This window comes from Mastomys coucha, unplaced genomic scaffold (genome assembly GCF_008632895.1).
Source record: "Mastomys coucha isolate ucsf_1 unplaced genomic scaffold, UCSF_Mcou_1 pScaffold23, whole genome shotgun sequence".
NCBI classification, from domain to species: Eukaryota; Metazoa; Chordata; class Mammalia; order Rodentia; family Muridae; genus Mastomys; species Mastomys coucha.
In genome coordinates, this window is record NW_022196906.1 from 100,748,508 (window position 1) to 100,772,250 (window position 23,743).

General features: G+C 38.6%; 1 protein-coding gene across 10 annotated transcripts in view; it reads right to left on the bottom strand.

Annotated features, from left to right (window-relative positions):
• Positions 1-23,743, bottom strand: part of Dock3 (dedicator of cytokinesis 3) — a 299,780-nt gene that overhangs the window by 116,797 nt on the left and 159,240 nt on the right. For all 10 annotated transcript variants that reach the window (XM_031343655.1, XM_031343658.1, XM_031343657.1 and 7 more), the window contains 3 exons: positions 16,965-17,046; positions 10,925-10,985; positions 9,578-9,725 (listed from right to left, as the gene is read on the bottom strand). In XM_031343655.1, coding sequence (XP_031199515.1) covers positions 9,578-9,725; positions 10,925-10,985; positions 16,965-17,046 — 291 coding nt within the window. The remainder of the gene's footprint in view (positions 1-9,577; positions 9,726-10,924; positions 10,986-16,964; positions 17,047-23,743) is intronic.

Consider the following 23,743-nt stretch of genomic DNA (forward strand, 5'->3'; position numbering starts at 1 on the left):
TTTTTGTGTTTCCTCTTGAAGGGCTTCTAGCTGTTTCCCTGTGTTCTTCTGTATTTCTTTGAGGGTGCCATTTATGTCTTTCTTAAAGTCCTGCATCATCACCATGAGAAGTGGTTTTATATCTGACTCTTGCTTTTCCAGTGTAATGGTGTGTCCAGGACTTGCTAAGGTAGGAGAATTGGGTTCTGATGATGCCAAGTGACCTTGGTTTGTGTTGTTTATTTTCTTATGCTTGCCCCCTGCCATCTGGTTATCTCTAGTGCTACCTGCCCTTGCTAAATCTGACTGGAGCCTGTCCTTCCTATGATCCTGGTTGTGTCAGAACTCTTCAAAGCCAAGCTGTCTCTGGAATCCTATGATTCTGGGATCCTGTGATCCTGGGCTTGTTAGAGCACTTGAAAGTGGGGCTTCCTCTGTGTGCTGTGGAACTGGCTGCGGAGCTTGCGCCCAAGGTCTGCTCAGGACACCAGCCCAGAGAGACCAGAAGGCTACTCTGTAATTTTAAATTACAAAAATCCCATTCTGGGTTGACAAACACATCACTTATGTACCCACTCTTATCCACAAGTCATTAGTTTGGATTAGTATAAAGAGAAAGTGAGTTATCAAGTTCAGAGAATTGCACATGCATTGGTTTTCTCACCTTCTATAGTTTTCCTTTTCTTTTACATTTCTCACCAGCATAAAAAAAATACTTCTGTAACATTTTATCAACATTAAAATAAAATATAAGCCCCTTTCTTAACTAGAAATCTATTCTATCTACAGTGTAATATACTTAAATAAGCAATATTGTTTTAGCTTTAATGTACTTAGCCATAATTAATAAACTTCATTTGCTCTTGGAATACCATAATTCCTATTTTATAAAATATTGTCGGCCATGCTTGGTGCACTGCTTTATCTAGTGCTGGTAAGATATATCCTGTAAGGAGAAGCTTTATTGTCTTAGAACAAGAAACGCAAAGCCTCAGACTACACAGGGAAGACTCTGAGCACATGTTTTGTCTGTATAAAGTCCATCATTTGCTATTTACAGACTTCTTATTAAATGCCTCTTATAACTATGAAAGTGGCCCTGCTCATTACTACAGACAGGCCATTATGCTAGGTAGACTCTTTCTATTTAAGTACCTACATTCTTTATTTTGTAACAGGTTTATACCCATGGAAGAATTATAAAATATTACAACGGTTCGCATATATTCCCATACTGTTTATCCAATTACCAACATTTTCGGTTATTATAATACATTTGTCAAAATAACAAAGCAACCATTTAAACCTTATTGTTAGGTCTGATTATCACCTAAGTCCATCCTTTCTTTTCTACTCCAAGTTTCCATCCATGATGCCATGATCCATGGTCCATGATCCATGATCCATGGCATCATGTCTCCTTAGATAACTCAACTATCACAACCCTCAAACTTTCCATTAGAATAACTTTGCCAGTCTTGAGAAGTAACTGTCAGTTATTTTATAAAGCTATAAACTGGTATTTGTGCAGGCTTTTCCTTACTAGACTGAGGTAACTTATTTGGGGAGGAAGACCACTAACAGTAATGTAATGACTAAGTGATGTTTTATTAAATTATAAATAATTACACATTATTAACACAACATTTCCTTTTTAAAAATTATTATTCTCTTATACATCATATCCAACCACAGTTTACACTCCCTCCTTCACTCCCAGCCCTCCTCCTCCCTTCTCTCCTCCCCCCATCCAGTACTCCTTCAATTCTTTTCAGAAGTAAAGGCCTCCCATGGAATCCTAAACTTGACATATCAAGTTGAAGTAGACTAGTCATCCTCTCCATAGTAAGGCTGACGAGGTAACCCAGGAGTGGGGAACGGTCCAAAAACAAGCTAAAGAATCAGTGACAGCTCCCACTCTCACTGTTAGGAGTACCAGAAGAACACCAAGCTATACAACCATAACATGTGCACAGGGCCTAGATCAGACTCATGCAGGTTCACTAATTATCAGTTAATTTTATTTTTTACATTATATATACATATATATGTACATATATGTGGGGGAGGGTGTATGTGCACATGAATGTGTGTGAACTTTAGAGACTAGAGGTATGAAAACCCAGGAGCTAGAGTTAGAAGTAGTGACCATATAGCCTGAGTATTGGGAACTGAATTCTGGTCCTCTATAAGAGTATTATGTGTTCTTAAGCAATGAGCCATCTCTCCACTTCTGGCTTGCTAATTTGGATGCTAACCCTGCTCATGTGGCTGAAGTGCTCACACACACATACTCACACACACACATACTCTCTCTCTTTCTCTCTCTCTCTCTGTATGTGTATGTATATGTGTGTGTATGTTTTAAATATATTATTTTATTTATTCTCCATCCTAGCCCTCATCTTCCATATTGTATCATTTGGAAAGAGATTTCTATGCATATCTCCTCTTAAAAGAACAGTGGATTATGCATCTTGGGTTTAACATCTACATGTACTATCTGAGATCCTTCTACAAAGATTTGCTTCTTCTCTGCAAGTTACTTACACAATAATGTTTTATAATAATAATAATTTAGAGATAAGTTAAATATCTTGAAATAAAACTCAGCATTGGTTTAATTATATATTTGGCCACTGAGAGTTCAGTCAGTTGACTCTTCTATGCTCCTTTAACATGTAACCCCTTATGCAACTCCTTGAACATTAAAAAATATTTATGAGCATTTACTTACTTTGTTTCAGAATCATTTTGTATATGTCCTATTCTAATTCTTGGCTCATCTACTCTTCCAAAGATCCCTGGTTCCTTTAATTGAAGAACAATATTCAAATATAAGAATTGTGCTCTGAATGTAATCATTGCAACTGGAATATTGTTGCTTCTGGGTCTCTCCAACTGACAGAACAAGAAAATATATGTGTATGTGTGTATATACAGGTATATATTCAAATATATATTTAAATACATATTCTTTATATGTATTTATAATATATATATATACATTTGTGTATGCAGAGATATTTATACATTCACACTTTAGCCTAGGCTGACTAACAATCAGCTCATGATTATCCTTTCTCATTCTCTTGAGGAATTACAAAGCATGTACCACCACATCTAGCTCACTGAGTTCTGAAAAAGAAAATGATTTTAAAATAAAAAGGAAGAGAAAAAGCACCAATAATTTACTCAGAAATATGAGAACAGACATAAGAAGTACCTGGCAAGAGAAAAAAAGACATTGAAAATGAAAGAGCAACAACCTAGGCAGAAGAAAGAACATAGATCTCAGGACAGACTGACATACTGTGCTTAAATATCAGACAAATGTGTAGAGGAAGGTAAAATAGAAATTAGAAGATTAAAAAAAAACTATTCCTATGTGGATTAGTAATGATGGCTTTCAATGGGGCCTGATCTTGCCCTGAGTGACTTCTGTAATATATGAAGACCTATTTCATTGCTACGATTTAGGAGCAAAGGCTAACTTGATGAGGCTGTATTACAAGACAAATGACGAGTAATAAATATGCTCCCTGTGTATTTGAGGATGAGGATATGAGTGATGTTAAGTATGGGGTAAGGATAAGAAGAAGATACTCAAATCATTTTATTTAGATGGATGTAGCTTCATCAGTTTATTTTATCCAATCACTAGGATATTTTAAAGGTGAGCATTTATTAAATAATCAAATGATTCATGATTATAATGAAACATGATCATCTTATATCCAATCAAATTATTATGTACAGTCTGATTACTGATGTCAATAGTTTGTCTTCACTTACAAGATGCATGAAAGATGTCACCATCTGTGTACCGCTGTGGTAGCTCATTTTCTCCAAAACAGGGAGAACAAGCATAGGCAACTGAGTAGCATGTCCACGGATTAAATTAGAGGGACAGACAACTTTTATTTTCCACATGGGTTCTCCAAGCATTCGGAAGCACAGGGCAGGTGTGTAGGTTTTACAGAGTTCATAGCACACTTCTCACTCATGAAAGCATATTTCATTATTTATTGCTTCCCTACTACTTTATTATCCCCTTCATTTCTGGGTTTCTGATGAATACCCACTCATATTTCCCTGGATAGGTAGCCCAAACACCATTTAAAATATTCTAAGGGCTGTTAAGACCTATGAGTTTGCATTTTGAAGAGTGCCTGCGAAAGGTCAGTAACTGCTGCATTCATTTCCAAAATGAAGACAAGAGCATGGCGGTATTTTCATCATTCCCATCTTTTCAGATAAGGAGAGTAAGATCAGACAGGTGTCCAAACATTGGTCTGGCTGATCCCAAAGGCAGGTAAGGAGGCCAGGAGAGGCTGCAGAGCCTCATTCCCACGTCAGGCTCCCGTGTTCTTGTCTGCCTGATGTCAGGCAATATTCTCATCTTGTCTGCCTCCTTCTAAGAGTAACTATTAAATTTTGGTCAAGGTTTGAGTTAACTGCTTTTAATACTGACTAAAACTTTATGTATTTGTTTCTGGGATCTACCTACTTTTATTTAGTTAAAGTTCTTATGTTAGAAAAGGGGCGGTACCCTGCATATTTAGGAGCGGTAACCTGCACATTTAGGGGCGGTAACCTGTACATTTAGGGGCGGTAACCTGCATATTTAGGGGCATCATCAATACTAAATTAGTTCACAGTGCCTTTACCTTTAGTGTAAAGGGAGAAAGAAAAAATTAGAAGGATGAACTTAAAAGAAAAAAAAACCCACAGTCATATAGAAGTGACCTGACTAATCAAATGGAGTTTGTTTTTTTTTTCAAATGGAGTTTTTAAGACCAAGGTGATATAAATTGATCAATCTAATTGATTTTAGATGCATTCTCATGACATGTATCTACCCTCTATTGTCCTGATGGAAACTGTTTAGGCAACAAACACATTTCTATGTCTCAACTAAAAGCACATTTGCAAACCTCATAAGGAAGAAACTATGCTGTCTTTGCTGTTGTTTATGTTAGAAGCCCCCTCTTCTCACAGATCTAATGCCATGCTACATGAGAAATGTGGGCAATTTGAGCTGAAGGAGCTGCCAAGAAGTGCATAGAGCCAAGAAGTGCATGACCAAACCAAGTCCTTCCTGGTAATCTAAAACTGATGAGAAACTACCATCAGCTGAGCAGGCCTTTTGTGCTAGGCAGTGTATGTGAAAACTAGGTAGGTTAACAATGCCAAATGTTTACCAGAGTGCCTGAATGTAGAAACTAGTCAAGGGTCACCTGTGATGGTTATTTCGTGGACATTATCATACAAGATTTAGTCATTAGTCTTTCAAAACAGGTCGCATGATCTCCACCTTAGAGTGAAAAGAACTGAGGTTCAGAGAGGCATATAGTAGGCTCAACGTCATACAGCAGTCCCATGAGTCTGTATCACTCAGCTTCTAAATGGAGGCTCTTGCCAGTATAACACATGCAGCATCACTTGAAATGGGAAACAAAAATGTGCTGGCAGAGTGAAGGAAGAGGAGTTGGGTTCAAATCCTAGCTCTATGAACTTCTGCTGTTACGACTCCAGAAACCAATTAATATCAATTTACTTCTCTATAAAAATGGCAATAACAACAAGGACCTCCTGCAATCACTTCGATCAAGTCATAGTGTTCTCAAATGAGAGAGCATCATTAAGGAATCAAAGGATACATCAAAAAGGAGCCCTATGGAGGCAAAAATTATGTTCCTTGGAAAATCTTGTCAGTTGACGCAGAAAGTGGTTCTACTTATAGCAAAGCCATGATGGCATAGCTACATATGATGAATTCATGACATTTTTTTCATACAATGTGAGAATGGAGAATAACCAACTCAATTTGACAGAGTATGAGGCAGAGTATATAATTTACAATAAATTTTATACAAGTAATATAGAATATATATTTTTAACATTCCTTTTATTAAAATTGTCCCTATATGAATGCTTGCTTAAGCTTTTGTCATTGTAAAATTGGACAGTGGTCATAATGTACTCAGAATCTTCTTATATTTGGTCTAATTCATTATTCATGATACCTATCCCTTCCAAATATTGCCTTTAGTTCCTGGCACTTCTTGTCTTTAGTTTCCTAAAGCCTGACAACATGTTTTTTCTGCTTTATCCTAGGAAACAAGTAACATGATATTTTTATCAGACTGAAATGCATATGATGGTTATTTATTTATTTATTTTGGTTATTCATTATAAAGTGTTTGACTCAGAAAACCACCTAGTTTTCATGTTTCAGTTTCTTTTTATCATTTTACTAAAAGGATGTGGTTCTCAACTGACTCAGACAGATGCAGACACCCATAGCCGAACAGTGGGTGGAGTTTGGGAACTCTTTTTTTCTTTTCTAAGTAGTAAAATTAGTTGTATTGTTTATAAACATTGAGTAATAACTATGACATATTACGTAACATGTTTCTTTCTTTTTTATCATTAAATTATTTTATTTATTTACATTCCAAATGTTACCCCGCTTCCCAGACCTTCCCAGAGTTCTTCACCCCACTCCCCCTTCAGTTTGCCACACGCCCACCCTTGGAAACTCCTGTTGAAGAATAGAAGGAAGGATTGCAGCCCCTAAGGGGATAGGAACTCCACAGTAAGACCAACAGAATCAACTAACCTGGACCCTTGGGGCTCTCAGAGACTGAACCACCATCCAAAGAACATATACAGGCTGGACCTAGGCCTCCCCGCACATATGTAGTAGATGTGCAGTTTGGTCTTCATGTGGGTCCCGAACAACTGGAGTGGGAGCTATCCCAAAAGCTGTTGCCTGTATGTGAGATATGTTCTGGCTGGGCTGCCTTGTCTGACCTCCGTGGAAGAAGAAGCCTCTAGCCTTGCAGAGACTTGAAGTGCCAGGTTGGGGGTGGGGATCCCCAGGGAGTCTCACCCACTCAGAGGAGATGGGGAAGTGGGGAATGGGTGAAGGATTATGGAAGGAGTGACCAGGAGGGGGACAGTGAGCAAACAGGATGTAAAGTGAATGCATAATACATAAATTAATTAATTATTTAAAAAGATATGGCATCTTGCCACATACACTTATAGTATTTAAAAATACTATAAACCATAGTACTGGCCTTGGCAGAGACAGGAGGTTTGAATTTTCTCTAGTAAAGATGACTCTGCATAATACTAAAAATAACGAGAATGTTAACAACAAAAGAGGTGATTTTGCCAATTACTGATTAAGTCTGTAGAATAGATTTTCATACTTAGAAAATTCTATCATAACAAAGGCTAAAGTACTTTTAGAAATTAGTAAAGCCTTTAGGTTTATGATTAAATTGAACAAACATCACCTGAAATGTACTGAAAAATCCTCCATCTTCTGAGGGCTAGGCTCAATGAGATGGTACAGATTTAAGTTCCTAACTCTGAAAGGATTCCACAGTGCATGGAAATCAACTTCACAACCCTAAATTAGGGAATCTGTTTGAAGGTCTTGCAATCTCTTCCAGTGGAAAAGTCATCCTACATTTTAAATTTGTTACTCTTTCAAAAGGTAAAATAACTATTCCTTTCTATAAACACAGCTTTCTTTGGCTTTTTAGAACTGACACAACCCTAGGAAGGGGCTAAGAGAATATACTTCTTACAAAGTGGCATATTGGTACTGAAAGCTGCTGTTTTAGAGGCAATGGGACAAATAAGCCTTCCAGCAAGATTTCAGAAGGGATGCAGTGTAAGCGCGAGGATTACCACTACATACGGATACACCATCTGTACTATCCATCCTTCAGCCCTTCGCATTTTGGAAGGAATATAATGGAATAAAATGGTGATAACAATGATCTTGGATTTCTGTTCACTCATTTTTAAGGGTAAGTAAATGAAGAAGTAGGCTTGACCACCCACCAAAGAAGAAACTCAGTATTTTTAGAAACTCTGACTCATAATACTAAGGAGAAAGCTAGACAACTGTTTCTTTGTAAATGGCTACTTCCACAAAAGATTTTCAACCTATAAGTTCTGCAATACCACAAACAGAGCTGAAAAAATACATACCAAATATAGTTGAACCTTTATTTTGAAAATAATTAAATGTACTTGAGTATAGAAAGTCCTGAATTAAGTGTAATTATAAATTAAGTTCATTTCATATCTAAGTCAGATAAAATAGGAAAATATACATTGAATATTATGGTAAAATTTTATTAACAAAATGACTGGCAGTATTTAGCTTAACTTGGGAAAATGATACTATGTTAAAACTAACAGAGGACTGTTTTTTTAAAAAAAAAAAAAAAAAATTAACAGAAATCGGGCCTGTAGTTAAAAGCACTGGCTATACTTGCAGGACCTGGGTTTGATTCCTAGCACCCACACAGTGGCTTATAGCCATCCATAACTCGTTTCAGGGGATGGACCCAAGCCCTCTTCTGACCTCTGCAAACACCAGGCATAATATGGTATACTTACATATATGCAGAAAAACATTCATAAACATGAAATAAGATAAATATTCAAAACTATCAGTTATATACTTGTTTTAAGAATTCAGTAAAGCTGGGCACAGTCACTTATGACTGCAATCCCACCAAGCAGGAAGCTGAAACAGGAGGATCATTAGCTAGAAGCCACCTTACAATACTCAGTGAGTCTCAAGCCAACTGGAATTACTGTTTCAAAAACATCCTCATTATTTAAAAACAAAAACAAAAACAAAAGCAAAACAAAAACTCACTAAATTCACCATTAATTATTTCTGAGACTACTATTTATTTCTAGATCCCCATAAGCAAAGACAATCTATATACTCCTGTTTTGTTTCTCCTATTGGTTCCTTTCCTGTCTCTCCTGCTGAACAAGGACCATGAGCAGAGGAAATCCATCTAGAAGTCAATCCCCCGGCTGAGGAATGCTAAAAACAGTCCCGTGCCATGCTGGATGTGACAAAGAGATCTATGGCAGCAGAAAAGAAGAATAAGGTCTTGGATACTCAAAAGTTTTGGCTTTTCTTCAAATACATCATAACCTGACTCATAATAATTCTTTCAAATAATCTGCATTCTTGGCTAGCTCAAAAGCAGTAACTGGTAGGCAAGTACTACATAAAGAAGATTTTTGTGCTGGACGGTGGTGGCGCACACCTTTAATCCCAACACTTGGAAGGCAGAGGTAGGCGGATTTCTGAGTTCGAGGCCAGACTGGTCTACAGAATTAGTTCCAGGATAGCCGGGGCTACACAGAGAAACTCTGTCTCGAAAAAACAAAACAAAACAAAACAAAACAACAAAAAAAGATTTTTGTATCTAAGATACATGAGAAATTATATTGTTAGCTTTTCTGAAAATATATAATAAAGTTGGCTATTTCTACACAGAAAATGAATATTACAGCATGAGTAAGAAATGTGTACTATCAGACTTTAACTTTAGGATAGAAAGTTCCAAGTTCAGATGTTTTAGTAACTAGGAAATACAGCAAAAATAAAACTTCCAGAGCCTTTGAAACCTTAGATCACAATCTTTGCTTTCTCATTAACCTTCCTATACTACACATGCTAAGTCTATGTTCACACGGCTTGAGAACTGCTGTTCTCAGGGCATGCTGCAAATCACTCTTCCTAATATGTAGGATTACTCACGTGTAAACCTTAAGAACAAAGTCCTTTTCTTCTTTTAACTCTGTTAGTGACTGTAGAACATCCAGAATGCTTAACACTGCACAGCCGTATGGTCTCCTGTAGTGCAGGTGAGCAGGGCCCTTTCTGGAGTCATTCAGGAGCATCCGGCCTTGGGTACAGCAGAAAGCAGCAATTACACAGAGAAGCCATGCTCCTTTCTAACATCTTCTAATTATCATCCAATGACATCAGAGCTATAGGTACCTAACAGATCCTCTAAGAAGGGTAAGGAGCTGAAGTGAGTCACCTAAGGATATCTATGTACACGTACACCAAATTAACCTCTGGTTTAAGCCCCTTTTCTGTGTCACATTCAATGAACACCAACCATGCATTTATTAATCATATAAATATAAGAATGACTTGATGAATTTCTTAGAAAAATCAGGGTAATGCCAGATTTAAACTATGGCCATACTAATGACAGAACTTCAGTATTTTTAGCTGCACTTATAAACTGTGTACACTGGAAAAGAGGACACTGTGTTCCTCCTCTAACCAAATTTTAATGCTAGAAGGCACCACTGAACTTCTGTGGAAGTGAGAGAACTCTTGGTTGTGGATGGCTGCTTATTCCTCCAAGTGAGCAAGTCTGTGCCAACAATGATACAAGGAATTACGAAAACTGCCATTTCAACAAATGCTTTATGAATGCAAAATACTTGTTATGTTGTCAAAGAATCAAACATATTTTTGACAACATGGCACACCGTACTATAGAACTTATACTGTTAAGGAAAACGTGGTTAGTCATACCACCCAAACCTGAAATATGTATGGATAATCCAACAATGGAAAAATAGTGAAAAGCCACATTCTTTCATTTCAATTTGGGTAGATATGACCTGCTACTCATCTGCAGTGGTGAAAATGACTCTAATTTTGAAAGAAATGGCACAAGTGCATATTTTGGACAGAAACTACAACAAAGGGCACATACCACCTGTTCACTAGCTGGCACTCTAGTATCGCTGTAAAAACTCTGGAGGAAAAAGACATACACAGAAGCAGGCAACGTGACAGGAAGAATGTGAAAAAGGAAACCACTTAAAAAACAAAGTTTGGGTCCAAAAGCAAGAAGGACAGAAGATCTGAAATGGAGGAAACATGTATGCATTTGTATCAAATCCAGCTACTGAAGCAGCTGAGATTAAAGGCAAAGCTAAATAAATAAATAAATAAATAAATAAACAAATAAATAGCTAGATTCTAATCCCAAGACCTGAAATTGCAGGAAAGACAAAGTTCAGATATATATTTATCCTAAGTTCAGACAGTCTTAATCGTGAGAACTAAAGTGGACAATACCTATTCGGATCACATGGGCAACTATGTATAAATCTCTCTTCATGTCTTTGCTGCTCAGATCCTAAGGAAAGAAAAAGAATAAATAAATCTCTACAAATAATGCACAGAAAATTACGATAAATTTCCTTCCATTCAAATTTCATTTGAACTTTATTAGTAGTTTGCTTTCAGTATATATTACAGGTGGGAGAAGGGAGATTATAGAATACAACATTTAATATACGAATTATACAGGGGGGAGAGGCCCTATTATTGAAAACACTTCTTACTTATGTTATTAAACAATAAAAAATCAAGCTGGTGCTCAACTAGAAGTTTAACCCCTCCTAACTAACTAGTGTTTATGACACTGGAAGGTACTCTACATATTACAACCATCAATATCAAACAGGTACAAAACCCATGACTTACAACAGCAACCTGCCTACAGAAAATGTTGGTACAACGTGACACAAATCTTAGGAATAACAACCACTTTCTAGTTGGATTTAAGATCCACCCCATGAGATAGATTACATGCCTGACACTGCTCAAATGGCCAAGAGCTAGATAAGTCATGAGCTCTAGGAGAAAACTTACTGCTATTATTTTGCTAAAGGAATACAGCAATAAAATTATTCCTAATGACGTACTGCTATACCCATATGTACATGCCTTGCTCAACCCTCAAAGGAGAAATGTCTTCTTACAATAGACGGGAACTAACAGAGACCCACAATTGCACAGTGTGCAAAGAATGAGCTACTTCAAAGGACTCAGGTCTAATGGGATGTGTCTATCTGCCCTCCCCTCAAGGCTCAGCAGTCTATGCCAAAGAGGAAGAAAGACTGGAAGGACCAGACATTATGGACGATTCTAAGGAAATAGTATCTTCCAAACACAACAGAAATGATACATATATGAACTCACAGGCTATGATAGCAACTATAAGACCTGTACAAGTTCAACCAAATAAAAAATCCCAGAAGGGGAAGTGGACACAAAGTCCCACTTCTAACTAAGAAGCTATTTGCAACTGAAACCTGCTAGAGAGAGAAAATCAGTTTTCTCCTGTGGAGTGTCACAGAGCATATCAACCATACTCCACGGCAGGCCCCATGCTCAGGAGTAGCTATCTAACATAAAAGAGACTGTGTGTGTGTGCATGTACATGTGCATGTTTCATTTTGTTTTGTTCCTTTTTTGTCTTATTGGGGTTTTTTTGTTTCATTTTAATTTTCTTTTTCTTTTTTTTCCCTTTTTTTTTTGAGAGAAAGAACAAGAGTTAGGTGGGTAGGAAGGCTGGGAAGGATCTGGAAACTATCTTGGGAGGAAGGGAAAATATCAAAATACATTGCATGAAAATCTTATTAAAATAAAAACTTAAAATATTTATATACTGAAAACTTGAATATATATTCCTTTGAAATTGTTTTATTGATAGTATTCTTCTAGCTCATTTAGATCATCTAATAAAGTAGCTACAAAAGTTTTACAATGGAAATCATCCACGTTTATTCTGTCATCATGTGAAACCATTTTGTAATGTAAGAAATGTTCAGTGCAATAAAATGCAGCAAAATATTAAAAGTTCATTAATGATTAATATGCTAAAAATGTATTCTATACTAACTTTATATTCATCCCACCATTCCCAAGTCATTATTACACACTGGCCGTATTTCCTGTAAATGAGTTTAATTTGGTCTTAGTGAAATCTTGATAAAATATTTGGGTTTAAATTTAGATTATTTATTGTTATTATCTGTGCCAAGTTATAATGTTGAAAATATTTTTCCTTCTATTTATTTACTTATTTATATGTTTATTTATTTATAGAGGGAGCATGTGTATGATGGCAAGCATGTGGAGGTCAGAGAACAACTTGCATGAATCAGTTCTCTCCTTCTACCATGCGGGAGCTAGAATCAAACTCAGGTCATCAGGCTTGGCAGCAAGTACATTGTCTGCTGAGTCATCTTACTGGCCCTGAAAATAATCTTATTGGAAATTTTAAAGAGCTTCTTTTAAGTAAACAAATCTGATTCCATATAAGAAACTTAAAAGCTGAAGAGTTACAAAATCAGTCTAAATTTTTATATTTAGAATACACTGTAAAGTAACACAGTTGCTATTTTCTTATTTAGAGCATCACACTAGGAATAGTAAAACTGCTACAATAATTTCATAGTATTCATATACATGTCTATCTACCTACTTACCATCTATTGTGCTTCAGATTTATCATCAGGTTACCCACTGGCTTCTTACTGTGATTTAGTAATGCCTGGTGGAGTGACCTTTGCCTTTCATGAAACAGGTTCCCTTTCACCTCTAAGGAAAATCCCAATCAGATCTGAGACTTCCGAACCTGTAGGTAACCTTCCCTCCCGCCTCCCCATCTTCCCTCCAAGCTCAGCTCTCTGGGCCACAAGCCCAGCTGCTGTGAGCAGCCTGCTATCTTAGGGGGACCTCCATTCTCCTGCTGCCCCTCTCCCCACCTCCATTTGACTTGAGACTTCTGAACCATACAGGTTAGTTTCCTTTCCCTTACCTATCGAGTCTGCTCTGCCTTAGCCTCATTTTCCTTCCTGTCTGCACGTGCACCTGAATTCTTTGCAGATCGGTGTGCCTGCTCCCCTGCCCTCCCTAGCCTACATGTCTCACAGGAGGTCTGCCATAACTAAGAACAAAGGGGAGAGAAGAAGGAAGGCCCAAATGCAGATGCTTCAATCCCACTTAGAAGGGGGAACAAAATAATCATGGGAGGCAGAGAAGGGAAGGGACCTGGGTGGAAGAGGGGTAGGGGATGGGTAAAGGGGGAGACAGGAGAGAAACTTGCAGGGCCAGGAGAATGAATGGAAATATGCAGTTGCCAGAGGTAGCGGGTAGAGAATGAGTTGACCCTCTAGAAAGTCCCAGAGACCTGGGATGTGAGAGGCTCCCAGGACTCAATTGGGTAACCTGGGCAGAAATGCCCAACAGTGTGGAGATGGAACCTGAAGGAACCACCTCCAGTAAAAAGACAGGGTTCCCAGTGCAGGGATGGGGTCACCAACGTATCTTCAAAATTTTTGACCAAGAATTGTTCTTGTCTAAAAGAAATGCAGGGACAAAAATGGAGCAAAGATTGAAGGAAAGGCCATCCTGTGACCAGCCCAACGTGGGATCATCCCATGGGCGGGCATCAAACCCTGACACTATCACTGATGCTGTGCTGTGCTTGCAGACAGGAGCCTAGCACGGCTGTCCTCTGAGGCTCTACCAGAAGCTGACTGAGACAGATGCAATACTTACAGCCAACCAATGGACTGAGGTTGGAAACCCTAAGGAAGAGTTAGGGGGAGGACTGGAGAGGATGGCAACCCCAAAGCGAGACCAACAGGATCAACTTGCCGGCACCCCTGGGAGCTTCCAGAAAAAAGAGCATACATAAGCGGATCCATGGCCCCTGGTACATATGTAGCAGAGGGCTACTTTGTCTGGCCTCAGTGGGAGAGGATGTGCTTAATCCTGTAGAGACCTGATGTCCCAGGGAAGGGGGATGGGTGGGATGGGTGAGGGAGCACCCTCTCAGAGGCAAAGGGGAAGGTGGATGGGGTGAAAAACTCTTGGAGGAGGGTAGCAGGAAGGGTGGCAACATTTGGAATGTAAATAAATAAAGCAATTTAAAATAATAAAAAAAGAAAAGAAAAATCCTCTCAGCTCCATTTTTTGTCCTTCTTTCACTTTTTGGGTGGGTTCACATGTTTGTCTTTCTATTAGTAAGGAAAGGAAAAAAGAGCAGTCATGATTTTGGGTTAGCTTCTAACTGCAGAGTCACCATGTTTCTTGATTTCTATCCTTTAACTGGAAAGGATTAAGAATTAAGTGAAACTAGAATTAGTGAAACTAGAATTAAGTGAAACTAGAATTAGTGAAACTAGAATTAAGTGAAACTAGAATTAGTGAAACTAGAATTAAGTGAAACTAGACTAATGGACTAGAATTAAGGCACATGGACATGTAAAGAGGCTCCTCTCACTCTCAGGATTCTGTGTGTTGCTCGTCTTGCTTTAATCCCAGCTCTGTCCTGCTGAATGGCTCTCAACAAACAACAGAACCAGGAAGACACTGTAGGTCATACAGAAAGGGCAGGTAGAAGTTTTGGACTCTAAATGGTTACCATATACTGCTAAGTTCTTAAAAAATAGTAACTGAAATAAGTTACAAAAAGTTATTAAAGATAATAAGTGTATCTGGCATCATAAAGATATATTTTTATATGAAAGTTATCTTTTAATATTGAGTGGATGTATTAGACTCCATTTTGTACATTTTTTTCTAATTTAAAAATGGAATTTTAGGGGCTAGAGAAATAGCTCAGTGATTAGGAGCATTTGCTGTTCTTTCAGAGAATGAAGTTCAGTTCCCAGAACCTACATGGTGGCTCACAACCATGTGAACTCCAGTTTCAGGAGATCAAGTGCCCTCTTCTGACCTCTACAAGTATCAGGCTTTCCCATGGTGCGTGCGTGTGCGAGTGCGTGTATGTGTGTGTAAAACACTTGTACACATCAATCTTAAAAAGTTTAATAAAAATAAAAATGGAATTTTAAATGATACTTTCAAGGTAACACTATTTTTATTCCTAGTAGCATATACAATAGATATCAGAAATTAGAAGCAAAACATTTTATGTTCATTCTTTGAACATAAAATTTACATATTACTTAAGTATGTAGAAGGTTGGACATATTTTCAAAGAAAACAGTTCCATCTACATAGCCTAAATTAGTGTTAACACACTCTTGAAAGCATCTAGCATCATTATCAAGAGTACTCCATCATGTGGCCAAACAACCAAGAGTAGACAGGCAGCACAAATTGGACTCAACTTCTTTTTTTTAATGAGACACAAAGCTGGAAGAGGAAGGCGTGGGTATGACTATGGAGGAAGTCAGGGAAGAGGATGAATATGATAAAGGATGTATGGAATTCCCAAGAAATTAAAAAAATACTATTTGAAACTCCAGGCTGTACTCCAAAGGGAACTACACAGTAGCACACTTCACAGCCCTGTGGCGTGGTGTGAGTGTCATGCACACTTTGTATTTATACAGGTGATGCTACAGCTTTGGCCTCTGGGCGCATACAGATAAAGTGCTAAATAAAAATTCTGACTTACTGTGATGACATTAAAAAAATCGTCATAATAAAGTTCTTTTTCTTTTAGTTTTTCAAAACAGGGATTTTTTGAATCGCCCTGGCTATTCTGGAACTCACTCTGTAGCCCAGGCTGGCCTCAAACTCAGAAATCTGCCTGCCTCTGCCTCCCAAGTGCTGAGATTAAAGGCGTGTGCCACCACTACCCTGCTAGATATTTTCTTTATTTACATTTCAAATGTTATCCCCTTTCCTAGTTTTCCCTTCACAATTTCCCTCCCTCTCCCCCTGCTCACCAACCCATCCACTCCTGCTTCCTGGCCCTGACATTCCCTACATTGGGGGTAGAGTGGCCTCATTTCTAAAGCAGAAAGAGGATGTCTCAGAAGAGGCTTTTCTAGACTTTGATACCCTCACATTTTCTGGTAAAACAAGAGACATTTTTATGCCTGTTTATATAAGAGCTAAGTGTGTAAGTAATCTCTTGTTGAATTCTTACATATGAATATCCTTGTCACTTGAAAATTGAACTGGGCCAGCCTGTCTGGTGGGGAGGGAGCTCCATTTGCTATGTCACAGAGGACTGGTTTAGTTTATATGCATTTACTAAAATGCTCCTCTAATCTGTAAATCTGGTGGATACCAAGGATTCCACAGCTTTTGTATTCAATAGCTTATAACATCTACATTAGTAAAAACTACTTGATTTTTCAAATAAAATTTCAATTAAAATCCATAGTTAATTGAAGTTTTCTACAAATATTTCATTAAAACTTGATGGAACATAACTCAATTTCTATTCTCACCAGTGGAGGTGAGGGGATATGAACAGATGTTTGTTTCCAGAGTGACAATATCCATACAGCAGCCATTGGTTAGAGTCAACACATAAAGGGTAAAGAGAATTTGCACATACTGTAAAAAGGGCACACATTCGTTCTATCTTCTCTGGGTTCCTTGGCCCACCATTCTTGTTCAGTCTCACCAGAAACCGTTCACTGAAATGTAGGAAAGAAAGAGACAGAAAAATATAACGAACTACATATTCTAGCCATATCAGAAAAATCCCTAAATGCTTATGAAATAGTTTACTGTGCTTGGCAAGTATGAAACCATGTGTATTGGCAAAATACCTTATTTGTTGTGCCAAGCAATTTGCAATGCATATTCTTGACCTCCTCATAGATGTTGTTTCCCTATTGGTTGAGGTTGTGTGTCTGGTCTCTCTGAAGGTGTGAGCCTCTTGAGAGTAGCAACAAGCTGCATAAGCTCTCCTCAGAGAAGCTCTAGGTCCGACTCTACACCTATTATTGCAGCGGATACATTCTTTGACACAACTCAGATCACTATAAAAAGATGTATCCTACTAGATCTAAAAGAAGCTATATTATCTAGCTTACATCTTCCTATATATAACTCTGGAGAATTTGTTAGGGCTTTAAGTATTATATACTGTTTTTTAAACTTTAAGTCTTTATAAGTATTTTTCCTCTTCCTACAATCAGAATTTAACAGAGCCAGTAAATATTTTATTCTTAATTCATATAGACTGCTCCTGTAGGAAATTATAGACTAAAACACATTAGAAATCGCATTTGCAAAATTTGCAAATATTCCCTTGCTCTCTAACCTTCTTCCCATCTCAGACCAAAATCCCCTTTCTGCCTCTTTCTCCTGAGGCTCCTTACCAACTGTAAGAGCAATACTAAGCCTCATTGGAAACAAAATATGTGATTATAATGTAAATATACTTTCTTTATGTGCCTAGTTATAATCATTAAATGTGGTGATATCAGCAAAAGGGTGGCATTAAAATACCACACTTAGAATAATTGTATGCTCTCAAGTTTGATTAGTTTTTCATATATTTATTTGTTCACTAAGTAAACAGTTATAAATTTCTATGAGGTTCTATGTGTTAAACATGGGAAGATAAATGTGAACAAAATATATACAAGATACTTTTGTTTCAACAAGGTTGTGGACCTAGAAGATAGATTTACATAGTCAAGTAAAATAGATGTAAATTTGAGATTCTTCTCCTGGAGGAGTAATGAAAATAAGAAAGGAATACATACAGAGTGAGGGGAGCATAGCATGGGAGGTCCTTGAGCCTACAGAGAGCTCCGGAGAAACCAGGAAAGGGAAACAGCTTTGCAGAAAGCTAAGAACAGAAAGTGATTCATAATCTGGTGATGTGTGTTATTTATTGGGCCAGGCACATCAAGTTCCTACAATCAGGACCAGCGGTAGCCAAACAACCTCTGTCTATCTACTTGATGGCCTAACCCTTGACATTAAGCTAGTACAGGTAGCTTATCTCTAGAATTCATCTTCTTTTCAAATTGTACTGGGCTTAAATCCATTGGGGATAAACTGCCTGTCATTAAAGCTCCCCAAAGTCTGATCCAAGTTGATGGAGTCAATCTGCACTGGGTTTTCATCCTTATCTCTTCTTAGGATTCATTCCCGGCCTGGATACCTGCCAGGGATCCCCTCAGGATGAGAAGAAGAGAGGCTTTTGTAAGAATCCTAAAGGTTTTGGGATTTAAGAAATAGGCATAAGAACAACAACGCAGATGAATAGGAAAGGACAAGGGGATGCTATTTCAGTCAAGACTGTAGAGAATCACCTAAGCTAAGGATAAACCTATGTACCAGACTTTAGTTTTTTGAGACAGGGTTTCTCTGTGTAGCTCTGGCTGTCCTGGTACTCACTCTGTAGACCAGGCTGGCCTCTGTACCAGACTTTAGAATAATGAAGTTCCAATATTAAGAGTAGCAGATGCCAGAGGCCTAATACCAGACGAACAAGTCACTGTAATGAACATTTGTAGCAAAGAAGTGTGGACAAAAGGGTATACTATAAGACACACTGACACACTACACTTTCTACAAGATTTTTTTAATCTGTTGGGGCTTGGGGCTTGCAAGGGTGAAGGGTGGGTACAAGGGGACAGAGAGGTAAGTGGGATTGGGGTGCATGATGTGAAATTCACAAAGAACCAACAAAAAGACTTTTGAAAAAAGAATAGTATGATGATTCTGGGGAGAGCTGTCTTAGCGGAATAGCAGAGAAGGATGGCTCTGTGAGAAGAGAGGAAGTTCAAACAGCACATCTACAGCTCTCTGAAGAGCACCACTGTGAACTGAGAGTGATATACTTTTATTTAATAGTCACATGGAGTCAAAGAAGGTCTTTATTAACTGAGGAGAAACCCACATGGACATAGTCAGATGACTTGTAATAAAATGACCAAGGCAATTACAAGAGGTAAGTACGGGGGTGGACAGCTATCTAAGTGGTTAAGGGCACTTGCTGTTCTTCCAGGGGACCTGAATTTGGTTCTCAACACTTATGTTGAGTGGCTCTCAACTGGCTATAACATCAGGTCCATGGGACTTAGCACCTTTCCCTTTGCCAGAGGTACACATATAGCATATAGGAACAGATTATAACACATAAATAGCATATATACAAATAAATAAACTTTTAGGGAGACGTACAGTAGATTAACAAAGAGTAATGAAGAATCCATGTTAAAAATGAACTTGATCCTTATCTGTAACAATTAACTTGAATGGATTACATACTTAAATATAAGAGGCCAAATTATAAATAAGAAAATAAACTTGAAATACAGGATAAAAAATAAAGAGCCTTATAGCTTGCTGAAATTTATGTTTTTATGTTCAACATACAACTGAAAGCAGCATCTCATTTTTTCCTGGCTAGAATGGAATTCACTACATAGAGGAGTATTACTGAACTCACAGCCACTCACTTGCCCTATCTCCAGAGTTAGAATTAAAGGTATGTGCCCAGTAGCTGTGTAACTGGGTCCTCAGGTAGAACTATTCCAGTTTTCTGAGGAACCGCCAGGTTGGTACTGAGAGTGGTTGTACCAGTTTGCAATCCCCCAGTGATGGAGGAGTGTTCCCATCTCTCCACAGCCTCACCAGCATGTGCTGTTGCTTGAGTTTTGATCTTAGCTGTTCTGATTGGTGTAAGGTAGAAGCTCACTTTGATTTATAGTCCCCTGATGATTTAGAATGTTAAACATTTCTTTTAGTGCTTCTTGGACATTCGAGATCCTCTGTTGAGAATTCTCTGTTTAGCTCTGCACCCTATTTTTTTAACTGGCTCATTTGGTTTGTTGGAGTCTAACTTTTTGAGTTCTTTATATATTCTGGATATTAGTCCTCTATCAGATGTAGACCTGAAGACCCAGCTATATTGCTCCTGGGAAAATACCAAAAATATGCTCCACAATATCACAAGGACATGTGCTCCACTATGTTCATAGCAGCCTTATTCATAATAGCCAGAAACTAGAAGCAACCCAGATGTCCCTCAACCAAAGAATGGATACAGAAAACGTGGTTTCTTTACACAATGGAATACTCTTCAGCTATTTAAAACAAGGACATCATGAATTTTGCAGACAAATGGATGGAACTAGAAAATATCATCCTGAATGAGGTAACTCAGACCCCAAAAGACAAACATAGTATGTACTTGCTGATAAATAGTAGCCAAAAATTACAGAATACCCATGATATACCCCACAACCTAAGAAGTAAAAGAAGGAAGGCTCAAGTGAGGATGCTTCAATCCCACTTAGAAGGGGGAACAAAATAATAATGGGAGGCAGAGAGAGGGGGACCTGGGTGAAAGAGGGAAGGAGGAGAAAAGGGGTATAGGATCAGGTATGTGGGGAGAAAGGAGAGAAGCCCACAGGGCCAGGAGAATGAATGGAAATATGCAGCTGCCTGGGGTAGGGAGTAGAGGGAACCTCTAAAAATTACCAGAGACCTGGGATAGGGGTAGCTCCTAGGACTCACTGTGGGTAGCCTTGGCTGAACTGCCCAACAGTGAGGAGATAGAACCTGAAGAGACCATCTCCAGTAGATAGACAGGGCTCCCAGTTCAGGGATGCAGTCATATACTCATCTTCAAAGATTTTGACCCAAAATTGTTTGTTTCTAAAAGAAATGCAGGTGCAGAAATGAAGCAGAGATTGAAAGAAAGGCCATCTAGTGCCTGGCTTAACTGGGGATCCATCCCATAAGCAGGCACCAAACCCTGACACTATTACTGATGCTATGCTGTGCTTGTAGACAGGAGCCTAGCATGGCTGTCCTCTGAGAGGCTCTAACAGAAGCTGACTGAGACAGATGCAGATACTTACAGCCAACCATTAGAATGAGATTGGGGATCCTCATGGAAGAGTTAGGGGAAGGATTGAAGAAACTGAAGGGGATGGCAACCCCATAGGAAGACTAACAGTGTCAACTAACCTGTACCCGTGGGCGCTCCCAGAGATTAAGCAGCCAAAGATCATACATACATGGGCTGATCCATGGCCCTTGGTACATATGTAGCAGAGAACTACCTTGTCTAGCCTCAAAGGGAGAGGATGTTGTAGAGCCCTGATGCCCCAGGAAGGAGGGGTTCCTGGAGAGGACACCCTCTCAGTGGCAAAGGGGATGAGGGGTACAGGGAAGAACTCTGCAAGGAGGGACTGGGAGGGTGCAACATTTTGGGTATAAATAAATAAAATTATTATTAATAATAGTAATAGAATTAAAGGTATGAACTATCACACCTGGCCCTATATATAGATTTTGATCAACACCAATATACTCACATGACAGCAATAGGTCATTCTTTCTCTTAAACAAAAGGTTAAATATTTTGATTTACTACTTGATCTCTTTCAAGAGAAGAGAGATGGTTAGTGCTCCCCCTCTTGTTTGTTTTGTTGAAATAGGATGCTGACAGTATTTCTCGATGGCTTGTAACTTGCTATGTAAATTGGATTGGCATCAAATTTATAACGGTCCTCTTGCTTGTGTCTCCCCAGTGCTCAAATTACAGGTATGCACTGTCATTCCAATTTTTCTCTTTAGTGAGATATATTGAAAGAGAATGCTACATTTAGTTGTCTTTATAATGATGAACTAGGGAAATACACTATTTGAAATTACATTAATTTCATATTATAAAACAAGTCTTGCAAATTAATTCCATAATTTGAATCTGTGACAAGTCTAATGTATCTTTATTTTAAGAAAACTTGCTTTTATGAACATTGTTAATTCCTGCATGGCACTATATTTCATATACCTCACTGCTAGCAATTAATTCATCCCTACAGCAAGAACTTGGTGAATGAGATGTACAGAGGCATAGGCAAAATCACTCATCTTAACTGGAGTCTTTCGTAAAGACGTAGTTTTAGAAATACATTCAGTTTCCTCAAATAAAATCAGTTGAATTCTCCCAGTTCTTTCAGTTTAGTTGCTAAGCTTCTTGTCTGGTAATCCCTGGAGATGGATGCTCACCACTTATCACCTCTCTCATGGCAACTGGCCAGATGCTTGAAAACTGGCAAGTAGCCCCAAGGTTGTCCTACAGTGTATATCCTACAGATTAGGAAATCTAATATTCCCTCCTAGAGTCATTTCTTAACTTAGATAACTTAGCTTTATTTTTCAAGTTCCTCCAGTTTCCCCTGCACATTAACACAGATAGAGCAAACATGCCCAAAGGGTTTGTTTCATAAAAGCAACCAGAGCCCAGTGCCATGGTCTCCAGATTCATTTCTATTTTCTGCTTTTCTCTTCTCTTCAACAAAATCTTACTGTTCACCAATGCAGGAAGAACTAAAGAGCAGAGCTACTTTGGTGGCATCAGAACATGTCTGTAAGAATGCAGAGTCTTCCTACAATGTTCCCAGCCCTTGCCCTTTCACTTTTTCAACAAATTGCCACTGACTTTCATCATATTTTTAGAGCTTGGAATCCAGCACATCCTTTTCCAGGGTCTAGCTAGATGATTCTGCCTGACCTTCTCCTCCACACGCCCTCCTAAACCAGCCAGGTCTGTCCTGGGGTCAACATCCAGTGCCCTGGCTTTGTCAGGTCACCCCTGCTTGCACAGCAACTTTTAAGATTTCACCAGGACCCACACTACTTGCCATGACCCACACACTGCTGCACTTCCCCTACTATCCACTCACCCAGATCACCACACCCTTCTCCAGGTCTACTCCATTGACTCCGACTCTCCCCTGTGTACACCCTCTCCATCCACCCAGATGTAATCTGGGCCCCATATCCAGTGCCTAGGCCTAGTCTGGCTAGTCCTGCTTGCACAATAACCAATTTCTAGACTCCTTCTGGGACCCAGCCCACCTACCTCCCAATCCACATTCTAACTTCACAACCTCCCACACCACAACTAACCTCTTCACACAGCCAGATCTACCCCAGACACTTCAGGCTTAGACCAGGAGACACATCCTATATACCAGTTCAGTTCCTTCTGTCCACCTGACTTCTTCATGTCTCCCAAGCTATTCCCTATATTAGGCACAACTTGCCTGCACATCTTCTTTTCTGCCCCAAACTGCTCTATCTATATCATTCGTAGAACAAAGAGTTTCCACATGCTCAGATCTCATTGCAAATATATGAACAATATGAAAGATCAAACCAGTATCTTCCCTCCAGAACCTACCAATCCTGCAGAAATGCTTGCCAACACATTCCTAAATTCCTTCTATGAAGTCAGAATCACTCTAATACCTAAACAAGGTAAGGACAAAACAAGAAAACTATAGACTAATATCTCTGATGAACTTCCAATACTTATAAACAGAATATGAACATATATATATATATATATAT